A 26,546-nucleotide genomic window follows, 5' to 3' on the forward strand; every position below is an offset into this window, starting at 1 on the left:
TCTCTCTCTCTCTCTCTCTCTCTCTCTCTCTCTCTCCCTCTCTCTCTGTCTGTCTCCCTTTGTCTCTCTCTCTAAAGTGAATATTTATTTCTCATAGCTATGTAGCTGACGTTACTGTGAGCTGCATCCAAAACCCAAAACAGTGTGTCACTGGGAAAACATTTTCCTCTCTCCTCTCCCTCTCTCCTCCTCTGAAGGCCAGCCTCCCTGTGTCGTCTATCAGCCTGGTGTGTCTAGAGCTAGCCACAGGGTCAGAACAGAGCAGAGAAAGGCATCTACCCCATCTACTCCTCTTTCTCTCATTCTCTCACTCACAATACTCACAAATCTCTCTTCCTTTCTCCCCCTTTTACCTCCCAGTCATACAATAGACTTCCCCTGTACGCTCCTGTCCAGAAGAAAGAACAGGGGGATACGGTTTCCACAACAATGGAAATTCAATCAGGAAATGGAGAGGAGTTGGAGGTGGTGAGTGGCGAGTCATTAGTGACCCCGGGGTCCGTTTCCTCCTCGCCGTATCTCCCTGTCCCTCAGGCAGACGGCACGGACCACCAAGTACTCCGGGAGGACCTCCAGGCTGCCAAGACCATTGAGAGGTTTGACATCCCTCTGAGTAACTTGAAGAGGATGTTTGAGAAGCCCCCAGGAGCAGCCAACACTGTAAGTACACTTCTTTTCTTATTATGCAGTACAGCTTTATGTGAATTGAATGTTTAAGCCAAACAGTGCCCTAACTTACTGTGGCCCAAAGCACTCTGTCCATGGACTGTTTGGGAGGGAACCAGCTGATGGGCAATTATGTGCTACATTTACTGTGAGAAACTGAATAAAACTTTAGTGGAAAGTTTAAAAAGTAGGTTTAGTGAAGTAGGTTCATTGGAGATTTTGACGCAGTTGTAATGCATCGATCTGTCTCCTAGTTTCTGAGAGACGGGAAGCAGAGTATCAGTGTAGATAGAGGGAGGTCTGGTGACCAATGGCATCACACTTTAAAAAAAACATCAGCTCTGCTGCTTGTTTTTGTGTTCTTGTTGCGTCTCTCACTTAATTCCATAAATACGTCTATTCTAGTTTCAGGGTGGCTATGCGGGATCCTCTGAAAGACGTCCGTGTGATCACTGACCAATAGAAAACCCCTGGTGCAGCACCTGGCTGCAGTATTTTGGCCCCTCTTTTTATTGCATTTGGTTTTTACACAGTTAGAAAATGCACTATTTACTAAGATGGTTGAAATGTCAAGATAGAACAAGATGACAAGGGATAGAAAGTATGTTTCAAAGAGCAGTGGATACCACGGTCTAGGGGTTAGGAGTATTGTTACAAAGAGCAGTGGATACCACGGTCTAGGGGTTAGGAGTATTGTTACAAAGAGCAGTGGATACCACGGTCTAGGGGTTAGGAGTATTGTTACAAAGAGCAGTGGATACTACGGTCTAGGGGTTAGGAGTATTGTTACAAAGAGCAGTGGATACCATGGTCTAGGGGTTAGGAGTATTGTTACAAAGAGCAGTGGATACCACGGTCTAGGGGTTAGGAGTATTGTTACAAAGAGCAGTGGAAACCACGGCTTAGGGGTTAGGAGTATTGTTACAAAGAGCAGTGGATACCACGGTCTATGGGTTAGGAGTATTGTTACAAAGAGCAGTGGATACCATGGTCTAGGGGTTAGGAGTATTGTTATAAAGAGCAGTGGATACCACGGTCTATGGGTTAGGAGTATTGTTACAAAGAGCAGTGGATACCATGGTCTAGGGGTTAGTATTGAGTGGATATTGTTTATAAAGAGCAGTGGATACCACGGTCTAGGGGTTAGGAGTATTGTTATAAAGAGCAGTGGGGTTAGGGGTTAGGAGTATTGTTACAAAGAGCAGTGGATACCACGGTCTAGGGGTTAGGAGTATTGTTACAAAGAGCAGTGGATACCACGGTCTAGGGGTTAGGAGTATTGTTACAAAGAGCAGTGGATACCACGGCCTAGGGGTAAGGAGTATTGTTACAAAGAGCAGTGGATACCACGGCCTAGGGGTAAGGAGTATTGTTACAAAGAGCAGTGGATACCACGGCCTAGGGGTTAAGAGTATTGTTACAAAGAGCAGTGGATACCACAGTCTAGGGGTTAGGAGTATTGTTACAAAGAGCAGTGGATACCACGGTCTAGGGGTTAGGAGTATTGTTACAAAGAGCAGTGGATACCATGGTCTAGGGGTTAGGAGTGTTGTTACAAAGAGCAGTGGATACCAAGGTCTAGGGGTTAGGAGTATTGTTACAAAGAGCAGTGGATACCACGGTCTAGGGGTTAGGAGTATTGTTATAAAGAGCAGTGGATACCACGGTCTAGGGGTTAGGAGTATTGTTACAAAGAGCAGTGGATACCACGGTCTAGGGGTTAGGAGTATTGTTTCAAAGCCAGAGAATATGATTCAGCCTTTGGCAAAGGGTTTACTCAAAGTTTGTTGACTCTGGTAAAAGTGCTTACGTCTTCTTTTTTTCACTGAAGTCGAGGGCGAATGACTCACCACCTGGTTTTCCATCACATTACAGCTGGCTGCTCTCAGAGGAACATCTAAGACACTTGGAAGCAAAGTGGGTCGTTTTTGGGCAAACCATCCCACTGCCAAATGTCTATCGTGGAGTAACGAATGGTCCATCTGACCTTTAGTTATTCTCTTAGTTGCTTTTAACACCGTCATGATGTCCAACCATATTATTCCCAAATCTGGCCGTGATGTGTTCGTAATGCCAAAGATCCACCGCAGATTCGATCGGTTTAATCAAAAACTATAATACAAATATTATTACAATATCCTTAGTGAATCTATAAGCTTCCAGCAGATGGTATGAAGAGCACAGCAAAAGTGAAAGAAATGAGTGAAGTCTCCCCATTAGCTGCACAGAGAGATCTGTATTGATCTCTAGTCCATCCTCCTGTCTATGGAGTGGAGCCTAAATACACAGCTGATGTATCTTAGCCCCGGCCATGGCATTACTGTCCTCTTGAGAGTTGTAAAGGGAACTTAGTCATGCTGTAAACAAAGTAGATGACCATGTCTCAGTGTCAACCATCTGAAAGCAGCTGTAGTTATTTATAAACTAGATCAATACACTGACAGTGCTTATTGGCTTATTCAGATGTCCGATAGCTTTTGACGAAGCAGCAGCTACTCTTCCTGGAGTCCACACGAAACACAGAACATGACGAGGAACCAAGCACATGCTACACTGATAGACAAGAGCAGTCACACAAATGTAGAATGCAACGGTGTACAACCGAAGAATAACGCGTGTGTGGATTGTGTTCGAGTGTGTCTGTGTGTGTGTCATTTCACAGTCGCTATTTTGCCATCAGACGTTGTTTAATCCATTTTTTAAAGGTCATTTTCCTGTTTCTTTGAGTAATTGGATCATGCCTCTGTATAATACTGCGTGTTGTCGGGAATTGGTTTTGAACTTGGGGAATGTGGAGAGACCCCTGGTGGCATGTCTTGTGAGGTATGTATGGCTGTCTGTGCTGAATGTTATTGGATTATACAGACAATCTGGAATTTTCATTACACTAATACTTCTCATAAACATAAAAAGACAAAGCAGTTCATCTCTCGTCAACCCTCAACCAGGAAAGACTATCATGGATGTCGTTGATGCTAGTTCTGTATGTGCAGTTAAGGGTGAGGCGTGATGCTCTGTTTTGAACCAGCTGAAGCTTTGCTATGTCTTTCTTTGCTGCACTTGACCATATTACCGGACATGAATCAAGAAGGGACAAGACCAGAGCCTGAACAACTAGTGCAGTTGATTTTTGTGTCAAAAGCGCAGAACATATTTTCAGAACAGACATACCCCTCCCCATCTTCACGACACATTTACATTTACATTTAAGTCATTTAGCAGACGCTCTTATCCAGAGCGACTTACAAATTGGCACATTTTTCAATATGATTTGACCATGATAATTGACCATCCAATGATATACAGTTGAAGTCAGAAGTTTACATACACCTTAGCCAACTACATTTAAACTCAGTTTTTCACAATTCCTGACATTTAATCCAAGTTAAAAAATCCCTGTTTTAGGTTGGTCAGTTAGGATCAGCACTTTATTTTAAGAATGTGAAATGTCAGAATAATAGTAGAGAGAATGATTTATTTCAGCTTTTATTTCTTTCATCACATTCCCAGTGGGTCAGAAGTTCACATACACACAATTAGTATTTGGTAGCATTGCCTTTGAATTGTTTAACTTGGGTCTAACATTTCTGGTAGCCTTCCACAAGCTTCCCACAATAAGTTGGGTGAATTTTGGCCATATCCTCCTGACAGAGCTGGTGTAACCGAGTCATGTATGTAGGCCTCTTTTCTCACATGCTTTTTCAGTTCTGCCCACACATTTTCTATAAGATTGAGGTCAAGGCTTTGTGATGGCCACTCTAATACCTTGACTTTGTTGTCCTTAAGCCATTTTGCCACAACTTTGGAAGTATGCTTGGGGTCATTGTCCATTTGGAAGACCAATTTGCGACCAGGCTTTAACTTCCTGACTGATGTCTTGAGATGTATTCAATATATCAATATATTCAATATATCCACATAATTTTACTCCCTCACGATGCCATCTATTTTGTGAAGTGCACCAGTCCCTCATGCAGCAAAGCACCACCACAACATGATGCTGCCACCCCTGTGCTTTAAGGTTGGGATGGTGTTCTTCGGTTTTCAAGCCTCCCCCTTCTTCTTTCAAACATAACAATGGTCATTATGGCCAAACAGTTCTATTTTTGTTTCATCAGACCAGAGGACATTTCTAGAAAAAGTATGATCTTTGTCCCCATGTGCAGTTGCAAACCGTAGTCTGGCTTTTTTATGGTGGTTTTGGAGCAATGGCTTCTTCCTTGCTGAGCGGCCTTTCAGGTTATGTCGATATAGCACTTGTTTTACTGTGAATATAGATACTTTTGTACCTGTTTCCTCCAGCATCTTCACAAGGTCCTTTGGTGTTGTTCTGTGATTGATTTGAACTTTTCGCACCAAAGTACATTCACATCTAGGAAACAGAAAGCATCTCCTTCCTGAGCAGAATGACAGCTGCATGGTCCCATGGTGTTTATACTTGCGTGTTATTGTTTGTACAGATGAGTGTGGTACCTTCAGGCGTTTTGAAAATGCTGGATGAACCAGACTTGTGGAGGTCTACAATTTCTTTCTGAGGTCTTGGCTGATTTTTGATTTTCCCATGATGTCAAGCAAAGAGGCACTGAAGGTAGACCTTGAAATACATCCACAGGTACACCTCCAATTGACTCAAATTGTGTAAATTAGCCTATCAGAAGCTTCTAAAGCCATGACATTATTTTCAGGAATTGTCCCAAGCTGTTTAAAGGCACAGTCAACTTAGTGTATGTAAACTTCTGACCCACTGGAATTGTGATACAGTGCATTATAAGTGAAATAATCTGTCTGTAAACAATTGTTGGAAAAAATATTTGTGTCATGCACAAAGTAGATGTCCTAATAGACTTGCCAAAACTATAGTTTGTTAACAAGACATTTGTAAAGTGGTTGAAAAATGATTTTTAATGTCTCCAACCTAAGTGTATGTAAACTTCCGACTTCAACTGTACCTAGGAGTTTAGCTTCCTCAACTTGCTCAATGGTCACACACTTAATGCATAACTCCAGTTGAGGTTTGGGGCTTAGATTATTATTTTTATTTTTTACCAAATACAATACTTTTAGTTTTAGATGTATTTAAGAACTGTGTATTATTAATCACCCATTTTGATACGGATTAACTTCTTATTGATCTATTCAGTGAGCTCACTGGCTTTGATTGCTTAGTTGTGGGACTCATAGTAGCTCTGACTAGTCCATAATTAGGTTCTAGAGTTGTTCCTGACCATATAGCCTTAACTTAACTAAAGTTGTTCCTAGTTAGCTCATGGTCAGGGAAAACTCTGAGCCCTACTCATAATAAACATACAGTTGTCCCACCTCTGTAGGTTTGAGAGGTCTCGAGGCGGCAGCACAGCTGCAGTATGGTGTCTCTCTAGCCTGCCGACTGTGGGTTGAAACCTGTAGATGGCACATGCTGTCTGTGCAGTGCAGTGCAGTGCACAGACGATGGAGCTTATTCCACACTGTGCTATTTAAGGCCTATTTCTGGGGTTGTATGGTTATGCTGCATCTTAAAAATAACCCTGTAATTGGTATGTCGGCTGTGGCTGACAGCGCGGGAGTGGAGGGCCTTTAGGTACTGCCAGCCTGCCTCGGATCGGATGGGAGTGCAGGCAGAGTGGAGACGTGGATCTATAGAGAACTGGATCATGCCTGTCGTAGTCAGAGTTCTGGACTGGGTCCTGCTGTATGTCTGTCTTCTTATGTGGATCTGTGGGTTCTGGTGTTGCTTCAGATCACAAAGAGGAAGGTGAAGTCAGCTGAACTGATTAAAGGCCAGCTGAGAAGCTTCATTCTTAGTAGTTTAACTACAAGAGCAGAAGTGTACAAAAGTGAAATAGTTAGGGGTTTGTTTTATTGAACATTTTTTTTCTTAGTGATGGGGTTGTTGTTTTTTGTGAGGGTTTTTATCTTTACTGTTCTTTAATTAGTACTTATGTGTGAAAGGAAATGTGAGAGGTTTCTCAGATGACTGTACCGTAGTTTGCTGCGACCACAACACTGAACCACTGATGCCAAAGGTCCAAAAGATGCAATCTTTCACAGACATTCTTTGGCTCAGAACAACTGGCCTTGTCTCAAATACACTGTAAAAACTTCATTTGGTACTGAGTGAAATGTAGTATTTTATGGAAAGTTAAGCCTTGTTAAGTATATTTAGACGCGTGTGGCGAGACAGAGTGGAACGAAGCCATAATAAACCAAACACATCCTGATAAGAACAGAGTTTGGCTATTCCCCAATGGACCTTGTCCTATAATACATTTAGGAGACATTTGCTTCAAAGATGAATTATTGTATTCCCTTGACATGAGCTGACTGACAATCATGATGAGACTGAGACAATGTAGGTTAGGCTAACAGATGCTCTTATCCAGAATGACTTACAGGAGCAATTAGGTTTAAGTGCTTTGCTCAAGGGCACATCAACAGATTTTTCACCTATTCAGCTCAGGGACTTGAACCAGCAACCTTTTGGTTACTGGCTCAACACTCTTAACCGCCAGGCTACCTGCCGCCCCCAAACCCCATACAATGGTGGTTTATCTACTGTACCGTTGTGATATACTGACGCTGAACTGCTTGTATTTCTGTAGGGATCCAATATTACGACTCTCAATCCTTCTTCTACTGCACATATGTCAGAGTCAAGGCCCGCGGGCCACATCCGGCCCGCGAGAAGGTTTTTTACGGCCCCTGGGATGATCTTGATTTATTATTAGAACCGGCCCGCAGACCGCAGCAAGCCGGCAGCCCGCAGATCTTTTACACGCACCAATACTACATTTCCCACAATGCAACGGTGACGCACCGAGCAGTAGGCTGCTTCATTTCAATATTTATTGGCACAGCAGTTGTCAGCATCACAGTAAAATTAACTTTCAGATACCCATCAAAAATGGCAAAACGGAAGGTGGACACTGAGAACCGGGGGTTTCAAACAAGGTGGGAGTCGGAGTATTTGTTCACGGAGGTAGCTGGAAAACCTGTGTGTCTTCTGTGTGGAGTAAGTGTGGCGGTACTGAAAGAGTATAATCTGAGACGACATTATGAAACGAAACACGCGGACAAAAACAAGAATATGGACATGGAACAAAGGCTACAAAAGGCAGAGGAATTAAAACGAGGCCTCAAATCTCGACAGGCTCTGTTCAAAAAAGCCAAATCACAAGGCCAGGCTGCTGTCAAGGCCAGTTTTATTTTGGCAGAAGAGATCGCTAAATCAGCCCGGCCATTTACGGAGGGGGATTTCATCAAAAACTGCATGATTAAAGTTTGTGACGAAGTTTGCCCAGAAAAAAGGCAACTCTTTTTAAATGTGAGTCTGAGCAGAAACACCATTGCCGAGAGAGTAGACCAGTTGTCCATCAATCTAAAAGAGCAGCTTGTGAAAAAGGGAAAAGATTTCATTGCATATTCCTTGGCTGTGGATGAGAGCACCGACATTTCTGACATTGCCCAGTTGTCAATTTTCATCCGCGGAGTGGACTCCAGCCTAAGCGTGACAGAGGAGTTTTTGGCTTTACGTCCTATGCATGGCACAACTACGGGGCATGATTTGTATGAAGAGGTGTCAAGATGTGTAAATGAGATGGAGCTGCCTTGGGAAAACTCGTGGGTTTGACAACCGACGGAGCACCTGCGATGTGTGGACACAGGAGCGGACTGGTGGCGAAGATACGGGAAAAGATGCAAGAGGAAAACGCGACAGGTGAGCTGACAGCTTATCATTGTATCATACACCAGGAAGCGTTGTGCGGTAAAGCCTTGAAAATGGAGCATGTAATGAGCATCATCACGCGCACAGTTAACTTTATCAGAGCCAAAGGTTTGAATCACCGCCAGTTCAAGGCATTTCTGACGGAGTTAGAAACGGAGCATGGTGATTTGCCTTATCACACAGAGGTGCGATGGCTAAGCCAGGGAAAGGTGCTTCAAAGATGTTTCGAGCTTCGTGAGGAGATTTGTCTGTTCTTGGACAGCAAAAGGAAAGACACAACACAACTCCGAGACGAAATGTTTCTGTGTGAAATGGCTTTTCTGTGTGACATTACGAGTCATCTGAATGCAATGAACTTGCAGCTGCAGGGTCGGGATCGTGTCATCTCTGATATGTACAGTACAGTGAAGGCATTTAAAACCAAACTGACTCTGTGGGAGACGCAGATGCGGAAAGAAAATTTGAGCCACTTTCCCAGCTGCCAGACCATGAAAGAGAAGCTCTCTACCAGTGCGTTCCCGAGCGCACAGTTGGCTGATAAAATAGGTATGCTTGCCGCTGACTTTCGACGCCGATTTGCTGACTTTGAAGCACAAAAAAGCAGGTTGGAACTGCTCGGTAACCCATTTGCTGTTGACGTGGAAAGCTCACCACCAAACCTCCAAATGGAGTTGATTGACCTCCAATGCAATGATGCACTGAGGGCAAAATATGCGGCAGTGGGTGCTGCGGAGTTCGCCCGTTTCCTCCCCGACACAATGCCCCAGCTGCGCATCCAGGCTGCTCAAACGTTGTCTATGTTTGGCAGCACATACCTGTGTGAACAACTGTTTTCTTTGATGAACTTGAACAAAACATCACACAGAAGTCGACTTACTGCTGAACACCTCCACTCAATTCTGAGGATTTCCTCAGCTCAGAGCCTTACCCCGAACATTGATGAACTTGTGGAAAAGATGGGACACCACCAAGTATCACCCTCAACCTCAAACAAGTGAACATTACTGTGCAATCACATATTTAGAGTTTTTACTCAGTTCAAGTTTAAAAGTTAAAGTTTAATATTTGTTTTCACTGCATGTTACTTCTCCTTAAACAAAGTGTTGTTTTTGATTAATAGATTTTTGCACTTTATTTTATTGTATTTCAATCCAATTATATTTTAAAAATATTTCAGTTGAGTGGATGATAGAAAATTGCTATTATTGTTTTTTTCTTTGAAGTAAATTTAGCCCACTTTTGCTAAAATAGAAAATATAGGCTACTGATGGTGCCTTGAATACCGGTTTCTTTCATTTAATGTTCATGTTATGGGGATTTTTATATAAAGGAAATTTGTCTTTTGTGTCTGTTGAAAATTAAAGATTACTGACAGAGCCATAAGAAAATATTGCTTTATTTATCTGATCATATTGGAATATATTTGTTAGGTTTTCAGTAGGTTCAATTAGGTTCACTAGACTATATGCGTCATTTAAAACATTTTCAATGAACATTCGAACAGTCCGGCCCTCGGCTTGTAGCTAAATTTTTTATTTGGCCCTCCGTCCATTTGACTTTGACACCCCTGTTCTACTGCATCATTCAAGTCAAGGAAAGAGGGATAAAGACATACTTTTACTCTACGACGACGCCCATTTGGAATTAATCCGTTATTTTGCATGACCGAAATTCGCAAAGAAACCGATCTTTCTGTCATTATCTTGAATCTTAATTTTGCGAACACGGATACTTGTCCCTGTTTAATTCTTCCTTTGAATCTGACCTTTCTATTTGACATTTGATTCTTAATGAATGATAATCCAATTTGCCCTTTCCTTTCAATTTCCTCTGCAGAAGATTTCATTCCCGTTTTTAATTTTCCTTCTGTGTTGCCCATGGTGTTAAAGTGCTTTTTTATTCCCCCAAATCAGATGAATTCTGCCCCCTTTTGGGGCAAGGTGACCTGAGAAACAATAAAGCGGAATATTAATATTTGATTAATACCCCTTTAGAACATTTAATTAAAGGAGACCTTGAATGAAGCACAATCATCTGGCTGTTAATTTGTCTCTGTTTCACTCTGGTTTCTAATAACATTCTCAGCCACACATTATTCACAGGCAACGGGAAGGTCATCTTCTTATCTCCGATTTAGTCGTCTAACAAAAGCCTGTGTCAGTTCAACACAGGGCCAGTGTTCACAGATCACAGAAGAAAAGGTGTGCAGCTCACTCTAAAACATGACTCTGTCTCTTGCCTTATCTGTAGGGTTGTAATGCAAATGTCAGCTTTGGTGGGATATTTTATTATTTATACAGTGGAATGCCTGGGATGTCATTGAGAGGTTAGTCATAACAATGGAGGATGGATCATCGCCGGGTGGCCGTATAAGTAGTGCCAAAACGTCACTGATTCCACTGTAGAGGAGGACAGGCAGGTTTCCATTATCCACAGATGTGTAGTGATGCAATAGTTCATGTTCGGAGCAAAGAGTTCCTTTTTTTGCTCGAGTGGACTAGCTGACTAGCCGACCCCCTTCGATTTCTGTTTCTGTTTCTGACAGTGGAAGCAGATGTCGTTACCAGTCCCAACCAGAGGGGGGCAATCAAATGTCTGGGAGTCACATCAATTAGTCCTGCTCTAACAGTGCAGCAAAAATGTCAAATAATAATCAAAAACAATAAATCACAAATGTCAGAACGAATCCAGTTAACAACCCACATAACACAGTATCAGTAATCCAAATGCAATCTAAAGCAATCCATAAAAGTTGCATACCTAAATGAGTAGGTCTATAATGAAGAAACCAAAGCCATACAGCATGTATCACTCCACAGAGATAGGATCTATGTCACCACACCATGCCACAGAGATATGATCTATGTCACCACACCATGCCACAGAGATAGGATCTATGTCACCACACCATGCCACAGAGATAGGATCTATGTCACCATACCATGCCACAAAGATAGGATCTATGTCACCACACCATGCCACAGAGATAGGATCTATGTCACCACACCATGCCACAGAGATAGGATCTATCTCACCACACCATGCCACAGAGATAGGATCTATGTCACCACACCATGCCACAGAGATAGGATCTATGTCACCACACTATGCCACAGAGATAGCATCTATGTCACCACACCATGCTGCAGAGATAGGATCTATGTCACCACACCATGCCACAGAGATAGGATCTATGTCACCACACCATGCCACAGAGATAGGATCTATGTCACCACACCATGCCACAGAGATAGCATCTATGTCACCACACCATGCCACAGAGATAGAATCTATGTCACCAAACCATGGCACAGAGATGGGATCTATGTCACCAAACCATGGCACAGAGATAGGATCTATGTCACCAAACCATGGCACAGAGATAGGATCTATGTCACCAAACCATAGCACAGAGATAGGATCTATGTCACCAAACCATGGCACAGAGATAGGATCTATGTCACCAAACCATGGCACATCCTATGTCATTGTCCTGTTATTTCACCAGGGATTTAATCTTGGTTAGTTTGTTTTTGAAGGTCCTAGGGGTTCTCTGAGATCGATAGCCCACTCCCCATCCTCACCTCATGGGACATCCAGAATCTAAATATACAGCCCACTGTGACCTATGAAGCTTGATGTCATGGGTGGCTTGGACACTTAAAGTTGGACACTTAAATGTGAGGCGTCTGCACACATTCAGATGGTGGCACGTGCGGGTGGGAATGTACATGGGAGCTTGGGTTGATCTTCACAGCTTGAGTAGCTACCGTACCTCTGTACTGTGTTGGATGTACTGCAAAAGCATGTCTCTTTATTTAACTAGGCAAGCCAGTTAAGAACACATTTTTATTTACAATGACGGGCCTACCGCAGACAACGCTGGGCCAATTGCGCACTGGCCCTATGGGACTCCCAATCATGGTGATACAGCCTGGAATGGAACCAGGGTCTGTAGTGACACCTCTAGCACTGCAATGCTGTGTCTTAGACCGCCGCACCACTCGGGAGAATTATTTTATTTTTATTTTTATGGAGGCTTTGAACATTGCTTAATGTGTCCCATATGCATAATTTTCAGGTAACTTGACAATTGACACGACATTATATGTATGCTTGTGTGTTTTATTTTGTGGATAGTCATTTGTGTTTACTGTCATTTCATTGGCTGCCCCGGTTGACCGGAAGTGGTATTTGGCAAACAGGTATGAGAGCCTCTTTTAAAGCTTCAAATGGTTAATGTTATGTTGAAATTAAGGCTACAGTTTACTCACACCCACATCAAAACCCCTTCATTCTGACCCATTCTTGTCCAGCCCGGCCCGGCCCAAAGTGGCTCAACGGCTCACTCGTAAGATTCCATTAGCTCTATGAGACACTTCCACCTCGTCTCAGTTTCACTGATTCAAATCATTTAATGGAGTCACGGCTGTATGAGTCCAACCACACGGCCCAATGTCAAAGGAGTGGGTCTCTGAACGCTAGACATTCCAATTATTGCCAGCACTTATCTGTTGTATAGTTAAACCAATGGCCAGGCCAGGTCGTCACCTGGCTTTCCATTGGCTTTCCATATCCATCAACTTGCCCTAAAACAGCTTCTATTCTAGATACTGTACGGGTGGGGAGTTTGATTGGGGGGTTTCCCTTTCTAAAGCATTCATCTTGTACTTATCTGTTATGTGCATATGAGCATTCCTTTCCTATCGTTCACCAGTCATCTTCATTATCGTCATAATCCATCTTCACCACCAGCATGATTCTGTGTTTCAGGGCCCTTTTCTTTTTTTACAGCGTTATTAAGATGACACCCAGAACGGCACCGGAGCGTGCACGCTAACGGATTACCACCCGACCCACAGGGCTTACAGTTTAATCATTTATGTAGATATTGCTCTGAGACAAAGACAGCACTATAATTCATAAAGTCCCCTCACTCAGACCTGGCTGCTACTGTGACGGTTGCCATGGAGAAATAGATTCAATTGTTGTTGTTTTTTTTTCAAACCCGTTAAAGCTTTATTTATAACTTACTGGATGACGAACGGTATTCGGGGTGACGGATGAATCATTAACAGCAGCACCGTTGGTCAAACTGAGAACACACTCGCAGCTAGTTTATTTTGCTTCCACCTCTCTATATCCATGTAAACAAAGATAGACTAGGCCTATATCCACGTAAACAAAGATAGACTAGGCCTATATCCATGTAACCAAAGATAGACTAGGCCTATATCCATGTAACCAAAGATAGACTAGGCCTCTATCCCCAGAACATTGGATCAGCATTGATGAACAAGGGGCCCCTGATTCAGCTTATGTCCAAAGTCACTGTCTGGAAATGGAGAAGGTTCTGGATATCCCGGTTTAGATCCGCCACTCGTACGTATAAATAGTATCGGATGGAGTTTGTGTTTGGCAGCGCTCAGTAAACATTAGGAGGCAGAGGAGCCTGATGAAAGGGAGTGAAACATGATTTGCATTCATTACGCATAGGCCCAGTGGGAAGAGACAGAGAGAATGACCTAGTCAGAGAGAGAGAGAGAGAGAGAGAGAGAGAGAGAGAGAGAGAGAGAGAGAGAGAGAGAGAGAGAGAGAGAGAGAGAGAGAGAGAGAGAGAGAGAGAGAGAGAGAGAGAGAGAGAGAGAGAGAGAGAGAGAGATGTTGGTTCTCGGGACTTAACAAGCCGGTCACTGTACTTCATAAACAAGTCCCATCTACGGTGAAGCATGACGAGCACATTTCAGAAACACACTATTTTTTCATGCTGACTCTCTGTAGTTCCAACTCGCTATTTCTCTATACATCTCTCTCAGAAATGTTCAGTGAAAAAAATGATCATGCATGTTATATCACCATTGACAACCTTTTCAGAGTACGTCCTACACCTTCCATAAATCAAGTACAAAGTAGCCTACACTCAGAGGAGTGTTACATCATCACTAACCCACCACTGTAGCTGGGGCTTTTCTGGGTTTGATGTACTGTGTTGTGATGAGTGTGATAGAGTGAGAGGTGTTACCAACAATAAAGCCTGGTGACTAGAATAGCCCTCTCCACCCATACAACATATGACACTTCTGCAGCCTGTCTGTCTGGCCGTCTGGCCATCTGGCACACAGTACTGTTTAGCTCCTCTGTGTGTGTCAGCTGGCCCAGCGAGACAGAGGCTCCTAATCATCTCAAACCTGCTTGGAGACGCCACAGCCAAGCTGGGCCCACTCCGTCACAACACTCTCTCTCTCTCTACGCAGCCTCTCTCTTTTTCTCCACTATGTGCCTGTCTGTATCTCTCTCTGTATCCCTTCCTCTACCTCTCAATTCAATTCAAATGGCTTTATTGGTATGGGAAACATATGTTTACAGTGTCAAAGCAAGTTAAATAAACAAACACAAGTTGAATAAACAATCAGAAGTTAACAGTAAACATTAGGCTCATAAAAGTTTCAAAGGAATAGAGACATCTCAAATATCATATTATGGCCGTGTACAGTATTATAACGATTAGACAATAGTTCAAGTACAAAAGGGAAAATACATGAACAAACACCATTGTAAATACAACCCATATTTATGTTTTTCACTGGTTGCCCTTTTCTTGTGGCAACAGGTCACAAAACGGCACACTGTCGTATTTCACCCAATAGATATGGGAGTTTATCAAAATTGGATTTGTTTTGAAATTCTTTGTGGATCTGTGTAATCTGAGATAAATATGTGTCTCATACATCATGTAATGGGATGTCGAATTTTATGTTCCTTTCAATGGAACAGTTTTGTGGAAGTGACCTGGGGTGCTGATGTTTAGGCCGAGGTACGCATCATGTTTTGTGTGCTCTAGGTTAACAGAGTCTAGATTAAATTTGTATTTGTGGTCCTGGCAACTGGACCTTTTTTGGAACACCATTATTTTTGTCTTACTCAGATTTATTGTCAGGGCCCAGGTCTGGCAGAATCTGTGCAGAAGATGAAGGTGCTGCTGTAGGCCCTCCTTGGTTGGGGACAGAAGCACCAGATCATCAGAAAACAGTAGAAATTTGACTTCAGATTCTAGGAGGCTGAGGCGGGGTGCTCCAGAAAATCACATTGTAGGATTTTTTATGAATTTATTTTGCAAATTATGGTGGAAAATATGTATTTGGTCACCTACAAACAAGCAAGATTTCTGGCTCTCACAGACCTGTAACTTCTTCTTTAAGAGGCTCCTCTGTCCTCCACTCGTTACCTGTATTAATGGCACCTGTTTGAACTTGTTATCAGTATAAAAGACACCTGTCCACAACCTCAAACAGTCACACTCCAAACTCCACTATGGCCAAGACCAAAGAGCTGTCAAAGGACACCAGAAACAAAATTGTAGACCAGCACCAGGCTGGGAAGACTGAATCTGCAATAGGTAGTAAGCAGCTTGGTTTGAAGAAATCAACTGTGGGAGCAATTATTAGGAAATGGAAGACATATAAGACCACTATTAATCTCCCATGATCGGGGGCTCCACGCAAGATCTCACCTCGTGGGGGACCTAGTGGATGACCTGCAGAGAGCTGGGACCAAAGTAACAAAGCCTACCATCAGTAACAAACTACGCCACCAGGGACACAAATCCTGCAGTGCCAGATGTTTCCCCCTGCTTAAGCCAGTACATGTCCAGGCCCGTCTGAAGTTTGCTAGAGAGCATTTGGATGATCCAGAAGAAGATTGGGAGAATGTCATATGGTCAGATGAAACCAAAATAGAAAGGGACCAGGACGACTGATCCGTGTAAAGGTGAGAATGAATGGGGCCATGTATCGTGAGATTTTGAGTGAAAACCTCCTTCCATCAGCAAGGGCATTGAAGATGAAATGTGGCTGGGTCTTTCAGCATGACAATGATCCCAAACACACTGCCCGGGCAACGAAGGAGTGACTTCGTAAGAAGCATTTCCAGGTCCTGGAGTGGCCTAGCCAGTCTCCAGATCTCAACCCCATAGAAAATCTTTGGAGGGAGTTGAAAGTCCGTGTTGCCCAGCAACAGCCACAAAACATCACTGCTCTAGAGGAGATCTGCATGGAGGAATGGGCCAAAATACCAGCAACAGTGTGTGAAAACCTTGTGAAGACTTACAGAAAACGTTTGACCTCTGTCATTGCCAACAAATGGTATATAACAAAGTATTGAGATAAACTTTTTGTTATTGACCAAATACTTATTTTCCACCATAATTTGAAAATAAATTCATTAAAAATCCTACAATGTGATTTTCTGGATTATTTTTTCTCATTTTGTCTGTCATAGTTGAAGTGTACCTATGATGACAATTACAGGCCTCTCTCATCTTTTAAAGTGGGAGAACTTGCACAATTGGTGGCTGAATAAATACTTGTATATATAAATATATATATGTTGAATACGTAGGAGCTCAAGTTGCATCTCTTTCTCACCCCAACACCTTTTGGAAAGAAATGTTTGCTTTTTTGGACATTTATGGATTTTATAATGTTTTCCCCCAACACCATTTTATTATCACATAGCAGATTTTTTGTAATTATATAGCAGACCTTCATGCCAAATTGAGTCAAAAGCTTATGAGAAATCAACAAAGCATGAGAAGACTTTGTCTTTGTTTTGGTTTGTTTGTTTGTCAATTAGAGTGTGCAGGGTGAATACATGGTCTGTCATACCGTAATTTAGTAAAAAGCCAATTTGACATTTGCTCAGTACATTGTTTTCACTGAAGAAATTGCCCTGTAGTTCATTCAATGTAATTGGAGAATCCAGTGGGTTCTGGTAGTCTTTAATAGTTGATTCTAAGATTTTCAATTGATCAGGTCTTTGCTGTTTGATCTTTGTTATAAGGTCAGAAGATTGGAGAAGTGGTTTACCAATACATCTCCGTTTTGCATAGATAACTATTCGGGTTGTTGTTTGTTTAGAGTGTTCCAATTTTACCAGAAGTGGTTAGATTCTATGGGTTCTTCAATTACATTGAGCTGAATTCTGACGTGCTGTTCCTTCTTTTTCCGTAGTGTATTTCTGTATTGTTTTAGTGATTCACCGTAGTGAAAGCGTAGGCTGTGGTTGTCTGGATCTCTATGTTTTTGGTTGGACAGGTTTCCCAATTTCTTTCTTAGGTTTTTGCATCAAATCATTTGTCATTGTTGTTAATTGTCTGCTTGAAATGTCTAGATTTGATAGGGAAGCTGAAAGGTCAAATATACTATTTAGGCTTTCTACTGCCAACTATCGTCACTAACTCTTACAGTTGAATGCATTCAGTCGTACAACTGACTAGGTATCCCCCTTTATCTCTTGATCTCCCCGCTCTCATCTCTATCTTTCTATCCTCACTGCAACACTTTTGTGACTGTGTTGGCTTGAGAGTGAAATATAAGTGGGTGGATCTCAGTGGCTTGTGTTTCCTAATAATGGTGAGAGTCAATAGAGAATTGTACTATACAATATTCTTAACTGCAAACGTTTGGATTGTGAGGAAAGCTTATGGCATTGGATGCAAACAAATAACTCAGATGGAAAGAGAAGCTCGTGCCAAGGTTTGGATGAGACACTTTGGAGTCTGTTAAGTGCCTCTGGGTGACCTTCAAAGACAGGAAATATCTGGAGTTTCAGCAAAAGCTTCCAAACCAGAAACTAAAGCTTTGTTATTTCAATATGAGAAGGAGAACGTGAAATCAAACTTGTTCAGGTACAGTACGTGCTCAGGTGAAGCAAGTTTTGTGACGCTGTAACTGAAAACATTGGATCCATTAGTAAAGAATTGGATTGATTTAAGGCGAGGAAAGAAAAATGAGATGTTCTCCACCAGCAGCAAGGCAGATGCCTCCTACAGCCTACTGGTATGTCTCTGTCTTGACTATCAACTGTGGATCCTGATGAGTCATCTTCATGTCACTTCATGTTGTGCCAGGAAAGCGATAAGGCAGCTCTCACAACATTAGACCTCCTAGCCAGGAGCAATCGGGCTTGGCGGTGTGTATATGTGCGTCTGTGTGTGCATCATTTGAAACAAAGCATCCCTCCAAGCGGTGAGCCAGTCACATATGAGCTGCCATTTCCCTCAACAACCCCTTCTAGTCTGTCATCTCAGCCAGAACTCCTTTTTCTATACAGACAGAGAGAGAGAGAGAGAGAGAGAGAGAGAGAGAGAGAGAGAGAGAGAGAGAGAGAGAGAGAGAGAGAGAGAGAGAGAGAGAGATCACCTATAGCTGCTGTATGACGTGCTTTACTGGATTTTAATAGGCATGGTTGTGCATTAGTCCACCCCCAGGTGACACAAAACAACAGGTCGCGATGTCACTTCCTAATCTGAAGCTCCATTTAAAAAACTGATGTCATCGCCATGGTTTCCCCTGACAAGTGTCCGACCGGCCTCACCGTTTTACTGTGCATGCTGTCATATCAGCATTAATGTCAAGGATGGGTGGCATTGAATTCATTAGTGAGACACCCTTAAAAGGGTTATTTATTTTTCCTGCAGGATTGTCTCTGAGGCTGGTAGATTTCCTGAAGCACATACCTTATTAATGATGTCAGTCTGTCAAGGGGAGCGTAAGGGGAGTGATTCCCCAGGCTGACGGGGAAGCTGACGGGGAAGCTATGGCAGGGTCAACGGGAACATATGGAGGATAAGATCTGGCTAACAGGGAGCCCTGGGAAATGGCCTCCTGTCTGTGGTTTATCTGACCCCCATTCCTCTTCAGAACAGGATATGCTGTGGCGTGATAGTGGAGAAAAGCAGAAAACATTTGATCCATTTGAATGGGAATGGGTGATGAAATACATGAGTAACTGCTGAATGACCATATATGTATTGTATTGATTGTTTTTTATTTTTTATGTTTACATACACCTTAGCCAAATACATTTCATTTAAGTTTTTCACAATTCCTGACATTTAATACTAATAAAAATGTCCTGTCTTAGGTCAGTTAAGATCACCACTTTATTTTAAGAATGTGAAATGTCAGAATAATAGTAGAGAGAATGATTTATTTCAGCTTTTATTTCTTTCATCACATTCCCAGTGGGTCAGAAGTTCACATACACTCAATTAGTATTTGGTAGCATTGCCTTTAAATTGTTTAACTTGGGTCAAATGTTTCGGGTAGCCTTCCACAAGCTTCCCACAATAAGTTGGGTGAATTTTGGCCTATTCCTCCTGACAGTGCTGGTGTAACTGAGTCAGGTTTGTAGGCCTCCTTGCTCGCACACGCTTTTTCAGTTCTGCCCACAAATGATCTATAGGTGCGTGCCCAGAGTGAACTGCCTCCTACAAATATATGCATATTATTATTAGTATTGGATTGAAAACACTCTGAAGTTTCTAAAACTGTTTGAATGATGTCTGTGAGTATAACAGAACTCATATGGCAGGCAAAAACATGAGAAAAAATCCAAACAGGAAGTGGGAAATCTGAGGTTTGTAGTTTTTGAACTCAGCCCCTATCAAATTCACAGTGGGATATGGGTTATTTTGCACTTCCTACGGCTTCCACTAGATGTTAAACGTCTGAATGTTGTTTCAGGCCGCTCCTGTGAAGGGGGGCCGGATCTGTCATGTTTTGTCATTTATTATCATGTCTTGTCCCTGTGCTTTCCATTCTATTCGTTTCCCTCTGCTGGTCTTATTAGGTTCTTTCCCTCTTTCTAGCCCTCTCTCTCCCCCTCCCTCTCTCACTCTCTCGCTCTCTCTTCTCTCTATCGTTCCGTTCCTGCTCCCAGCTGTTCCTATTCCCCTAATCATCATTTAGTCTTCCCACACCTGTTCCCGATCCTTTTCCCTGATTAGAGTCCCTATTTCTCTCCTTGTTTCCCGTACCTGCCCTGTCGGATCCTCATTTATAATTCACCGTGCTGTGTCTATGTTTTGCCCTGTCGTGTCGTGTTTCCCTCAGATGCTGCGTGGTGAGCAGGTGTCTGAGTCTGCTAGGTTCAAGTGCCTTCCCGAGGCAACCTGCAGTTCTCGATCAAGTCTCCTGTCTGTTCTCGTCTTTACGTGTAGTATTATGCTTTTTGTTTTGTAAAGTTTATTCTGGATTAAATACTCTGTTTTCGCCAAGTCGCTTTTGGGTCCTCATTCATCAGCATGACAGAAGGATCCGACCGAGGAATGGACCCAGCGACTACAGACGCTCGTAACACTGCCGTCGAGATCCAAGGAGCCATGCTCGGCAGACACGAGCAGGAATTGTCTGCTGCTCGCCATGCCGTGGAGAACCTGGCCGCTCAGGTTTCCGACCTCTCTGGACAGTTCCAGAGTCTTCGTCTCGTGCCACCTGTTACTTCCTGGCCTGCCGAGCCTCCAGAACCTAGGGTTAATAACCCACCTTGCTACTCCGGGCAGCCCACTGAGTGCCGCTCCTTTCTCACCCAGTGTGAGATTGTGTTCTCTCTCCAACCCAACACATACTCTAGAGAGAGAGCTCGGGTTGCTTACGTCATTTCACTCCTTACTGGCCGGGCCCGAGAGTGGGGCACAGCTATCTGGGAGGCAAGGGCTGATTGTTCTAACAATTACCAGAACTTTAAAGAGGAGATGATTCGGGTTTTTGACCGTTCAGTTTTTGGTGGGGAGGCTTCTAGGGTCCTGGCTTCCCTATGCCAAGGTGATCGATCCATAACGGATTACTCTATAGAGTTTCGTACTCTTGCTGCCTCTAGTGACTGGAACGAGCCGGCGCTGCTCGCTCGTTTTCTGGAGGGACTCCACACAGTGGTCAAAGATGAGATTCTCTCTCGGGAGGTTCCTTCCAGTGTGGACTCTTTGATTGCTCTCGCCATCCGCATAGAACGACGGGTAGATCTTCGTCACCAGGCTCGTGGAAGAGAGCTCGCATCAACGGTGTTTCCCTGCTCCGCATCGCAACCATCTCCCTCCTCTGGCTCTGAGACTGAGCCCATGCAGCTGGGAGGGATTCGCATCTCGACTAAGGAGAGGGAACGGAGGATCACCAACCGCCTGTGCCTCTATTGCGGATTTGATGGACATTTTGTTAATTCATGTCCAGTAAGAGGCCAGAGCCCATCAGTAAGCGGAGGGCTACTGGTGAGCGCTACTACTCAGGTCTCTTCATCTAGATCTTGTACTACTATGTCGGTCCATCTACGCTGGACCGGTTCGGGTGCTACATGCAGTGCCTTGATTGACTCTGGGGCTGAGGGTTGTTTCATGGACGAAGCATGGGTTCGGAAACATAACATTCCTTTCAGACAGTTAGACAAGCCTACGCCCATGTTTGCCTTAGATGGTAGTCATCTTCCCAGTATCAGATTTGAGACACTACCTTTAACTCTCACAGTATCTGGTAACCACAGTGAGACTATTTCTTTTTTGATTTTTCGTTCACCTTTCACACCTGTTGTTTTGGGTCATCCCTGGCTAGTATGTCATAATCCTTCTATTAATTGGTCTTGTAATTCTATCCTATCCTGGAACGTATCTTGTCATGTGAAGTGCTTAATGTCTGCCATCCCTCCCATTTCTTCTGTCCCCACTTCTCAGGAGGAACCTGGCGATTTGACAGGAGTGCCGGAGGAATATCATGATCTGCGCACGGTCTTCAGTCGGTCCCGAGCCAACTCCCTTCCTCCTCACCGGTCGTATGATTGTAGTATTGATCTCCTTCCGGGGACCACTCCTCCTCGGGGTAGACTATACTCTCTGTCGGCTCCCGAACGTAAGGCTCTCGAGGATTATTTATCTGTGTCTCTTGACGCCGGTACCATAGTGCCTTCTTCCTCTCCGGCCGGGGCGGGGTTCTTTTTTGTTAAGAAGAAGGACGGTACTCTGCGCCCCTGCGTGGATTATCGAGGGCTGAATGACATAACGGTTAAGAATCGTTATCCGCTTCCCCTTATGTCATCAGCCTTCGAGATTCTGCAGGGAGCCAGGTGCTTTACTAAGTTGGACCTTCGTAACGCTTACCATCTCGTGCGCATCAGAGAGGGGGACGAGTGGAAAACGGCGTTTAACACTCCGTTAGGGCATTTTGAGTACCGGGTTCTGCCGTTTGGTCTCGCCAATGCGCCAGCTGTTTTTCAGGCATTAGTTAATGATGTTCTGAGAGACATGCTGAACATCTTTGTTTTTGTCTATCTTGACGATATCCTGATTTTTTCACCGTCACTCGAGATTCATGTTCAGCACGTTCGACGTGTTCTACAGCGCCTTTTAGAGAATTGTCTCTACGTAAAGGCTGAGAAGTGCTCTTTTCATGTCTCCTCCGTTACTTTTCTCGGTTCCGTTATTTCCGCTGAAGGCATTCAGATGGATTCCGCTAAGGTCCAAGTTGTCAGTGATTGGCCCGTTCCAAGGTCACGTGTCGAGTTGCAGCGCTTTTTAGGTTTCGCTAATTTCTATCGGCGTTTCATTCGTAATTTCGGTCAAGTTGCTGCCCCTCTCACAGCTCTTACTTCTGTCAAGACGTGTTTTAAGTGGTCCGGTTCCGCCCAGGGAGCTTTTGATCTTCTAAAAGAACGTTTTACGTCCGCTCCTATCCTCGTTACTCCTGACGTCACTAGACAATTCATTGTCGAGGTTGACGCTTCAGAGGTAGGCGTGGGAGCCATTCTATCCCAGCGCTTCCAGTCTGACGATAAGGTTCATCCTTGCGCTTATTTTTCTCATCCCCTGTCGCCATCTGAGCGCAACTATGATGTGGGTAACCGTGAACTGCTCGCCATCCGCTTAGCCCTAGGCGAATGGCGACAGTGGTTGGAGGGGGCGACCGTTCCTTTTGTCGTTTGGACAGACCATAAGAACCTTGAGTACATCCGTTCTGCCAAACGACTTAATGCCCGTCAAGCTCGTTGGGCGTTGTTTTTCGCTCGTTTCGAGTTTGTGATTTCTTACCGTCCGGGTAGCAAGAACACCAAGCCTGATGCCTTATCCCGTCTGTTTAGTTCTTCTGTGTGGCTTCTACTGATCCCGAGGGGATTCTTCCTTATGGGCGTGTTGTCGGGTTGACAGTCTGGGGAATTGAAAGACAGGTTAAGCAAGCACTCACGCACACTGCGTCGCCGCGCGCTTGTCCTAGTAACCTCCTTTTCGTTCCTGTTTCCACTCGTCTGGCTGTTCTTCAGTGGGCTCACTCTGCCAAGTTAGCTGGTCATCCCGGTGTTCGAGGCACTCTTGCGTCTATTCGCCAGCGATTTTGGTGGCCGACTCAGGAGCGTGACACGCGCCGTTTCGTGGCTGCTTGTTCGGACTGCGCGCAGACTAAGTCGGGTAACTCTCCTCCTGCCGGTCGTCTCAGACCGCTCCCCATTCCTTCTCGACCATGGTCTCACATCGCCCTAGACTTCATTACCGGTCTGCCTTTGTCTGCGGGGAAGACTGTGATTCTTACGGTTGTCGATAGGTTCTCTAAGGCGGCACATTTCATTCCCCTCGCTAAACTTCCTTCCGCTAAGGAGACGGCACAAATCATTATCGAGAATGTGTTCAGAATTCATGGCCTCCCGTTAGACGCCGTTTCAGACAGAGGCCCGCAATTCACGTCACAATTTTGGAGGGAGTTCTGTCGTTTGATTGGTGCGTCCGTCAGTCTCTCTTCCGGGTTTCATCCCCAGTCTAACGGTCAAGCAGAGAGGGCCAATCAGACGATTGGTCGCATACTACGCAGCCTTTCTTTCAGAAACCCTGCGTCTTGGGCAGAACAGCTCCCCTGGGCAGAATACGCTCACAACTCGCTTCCTTCGTCTGCTACCGGGTTATCTCCGTTTCAGAGTAGTCTGGGTTACCAGCCTCCTCTATTCTCTTCCCAGCTTGCCGAGTCCAGCGTTCCCTCCGCTCAAGCGTTTGTCCAACGTTGTGAGCGCACCTGGAGGAGGGTGAGGTCTGCACTTTGCCGCTACAGGGCACAGACTGTGAGAGCCGCCAATAAACGCAGGATTAAGAGTCCTAGGTATTGTTGCGGCCAGAGAGTGTGGCTTTCCACTCGCAACCTTCCTCTTACGACAGCTTCTCGTAAGTTGACTCCGCGGTTCATTGGTCCGTTCCGTGTCTCCCAGGTCGTCAATCCTGTCGCTGTGCGACTGCTTCTTCCGCGACATCTTCGTCGCGTCCATCCTGTCTTCCATGTCTCCTGTGTTAAGCCCTTTCTTCGCACCCCGTTCGTCTTCCCTCCCCCTCCCGTCCTTGTCGAGAGCGCACCTATTTACAAGGTACATAAGATCATGGACATGCGTTCTCGGGGACGGGGTCACCAATACTTAGTGGATTGGGAGGGTTACGGTCCTGAGGAGAGGAGTTGGGTTCCGTCTCGGGACGTGCTGGACCGTTCACTCATTGATGATTTCCTCCGTTGCCGCCAGGATTCCTCCTCGAGTGCGCCAGGAGGCGCTCGGTGAGTGGGGGGGTACTGTCATGTTTTGTCATTTATTATCATGTCTTGTCCCTGTGCTTCCCATTCTATTCGTTTCCCTCTGCTGGTCTTATTAGGTTCTTTCCCTCTTTCTAGCCCTCTCTCTTCCCCTCCCTCTCTCACTCTCTCGCTCTCTCTTCTCTCTATCGTTCCGTTCCTGCTCCCAGCTGTTCCTATTCCCCTAATCATCATTTAGTCTTCCCACACCTGTTCCCGATCCTTTTCCCTGATTAGAGTCCCTATTTCTCTCCTTGTTTCCCGTACCTGCCCTGTCGGATCCTCATTTATAATTCACCGTGCTGTGTCTATGTTTTGCCCTGTCGTGTCGTGTTTCCCTCAGATGCTGCGTGGTGAGCAGGTGTCTGAGTCTGCTAGGTTCAAGTGCCTTCCCGAGGCAACCTGCAGTTCTCGATCAAGTCTCCAGTCTGTTCTCGTCTTTACGTGTAGTATTATGCTTTTTGTTTTGTAAAGTTTATTCTGGATTAAATACTCTGTTTTCGCCAAGTCGCTTTTGGGTCCTCATTCATCAGCATGACAGGATCAGAGCTGTTTGACTAAGGGGTCTTCCACTAGCCTCGTTCTCAGTCATGCGCTTTCACATGAGAGGTATCTCTCGTTCCATTGCTTTTCTACAGAAAATGGAACTCTCCGGTTGGAATATTATTGAACATTCATGATAAAAACATTCTAAAGATTGATTCTATACTTAGTTTGACAAGTTTCTTCAACCTGTAATATAACTTTTTGAACGTTTCGTCTGACTGGACCAGAAAGTGCTTTTGGATTTGTTTACCAAACACCCTAACAAATTAAGCAATTTGGACATAAATGGACATAAATGATGGACATTATCGAACAAAACAAGCATTCATTGTGGAACTGCGATTCCTGGGAGTGCATACGGATGAAGATCATCAAAGGTAAGTGAATTTTTATAATACTATTTATGACTAATGTTGACTACCCAACATGGCAGATATAGCTCTGGCTGGTTTGGGCTCTGAGCGCCGTTCTCAGATTATGCTTTTTCCATTAGTTAAAAAAAGAAAATCTGACACAGCGGTTGCATGAAGGAGAAGTGTATCTGAAGTTCCATGCATAACACTTGAATTTTCATCGACAGTTATAATGAGTATTTCTGTGAATTCATGTGGCTCTCTACAATATCACTGCATGTTTTGGAACTACTGAACATAACACGCCAATGTAAAATAAGATTTTCGGATATAAATATGAACTTGATCGAACAAAACATACACTCAGTCCTATGAGTGTCATCTGATGAAGATCATCAAAGGTTAGAGATTAATTTAATCTCTATTTGAGATTTTTGTGACTCCTCTCTTTGGCTGGAAAAATGGCTGGGTTTTTCTAAGAGTTGGTGGTGACCTAACATAATCGTTTGTGGAGCTTTTGCTGTAAAGCATTTTTGAAATCAGACACTGTGGCTGGATTAATGAGAATTTTATCTTTAAAATGGTGCCCAATACTTCTATGTTAGAGAAATTTGATGTATGAGATTTCTGTTGATTTGTATTTGGAGACCTGCAATTTCATTGGCTGTTGGCGATTGGTTCCGCTAGCGGAACAGGGTTTTGCCACAACTTTGGAAGTATGCTTGGGGTCATTGTCCATTTGGAAGACCGATTCCTCCAGCATCTTCACAAGGTCCTTTGCTGTTGTTCTGGGATTGATTTGCACTTTTCGCACCAAAGTACGTTCATCTCTAGGAGACAGAACGCGTCTTCTTCCTGAGTGGTATGACGGCTACGTGGTCCCGTGGTGTTTATACT

At 44.1% G+C, this 26,546-nt stretch overlaps 1 protein-coding gene across 1 annotated transcript in view; it reads left to right on the plus strand.

Annotated features, from left to right (window-relative positions):
- The first annotated feature begins 242 nt into the window (after positions 1-242).
- LOC124008140 (xin actin-binding repeat-containing protein 2-like) overlaps positions 243-26,546 on the plus strand; it is a 54,117-nt gene continuing 27,813 nt past the window's right edge. The window contains exon 1 of the mRNA XM_046319147.1: positions 243-660. Within this exon, the coding sequence (XP_046175103.1) occupies positions 430-660 (231 nt within the window). The 5' untranslated portion in view covers positions 243-429. The remainder of the gene's footprint in view (positions 661-26,546) is intronic.

The sequence above is a fragment of the Oncorhynchus gorbuscha genome, linkage group LG21, assembly GCF_021184085.1.
Source record: "Oncorhynchus gorbuscha isolate QuinsamMale2020 ecotype Even-year linkage group LG21, OgorEven_v1.0, whole genome shotgun sequence".
Lineage (NCBI taxonomy): Eukaryota > Metazoa > Chordata > Actinopteri > Salmoniformes > Salmonidae > Oncorhynchus > Oncorhynchus gorbuscha.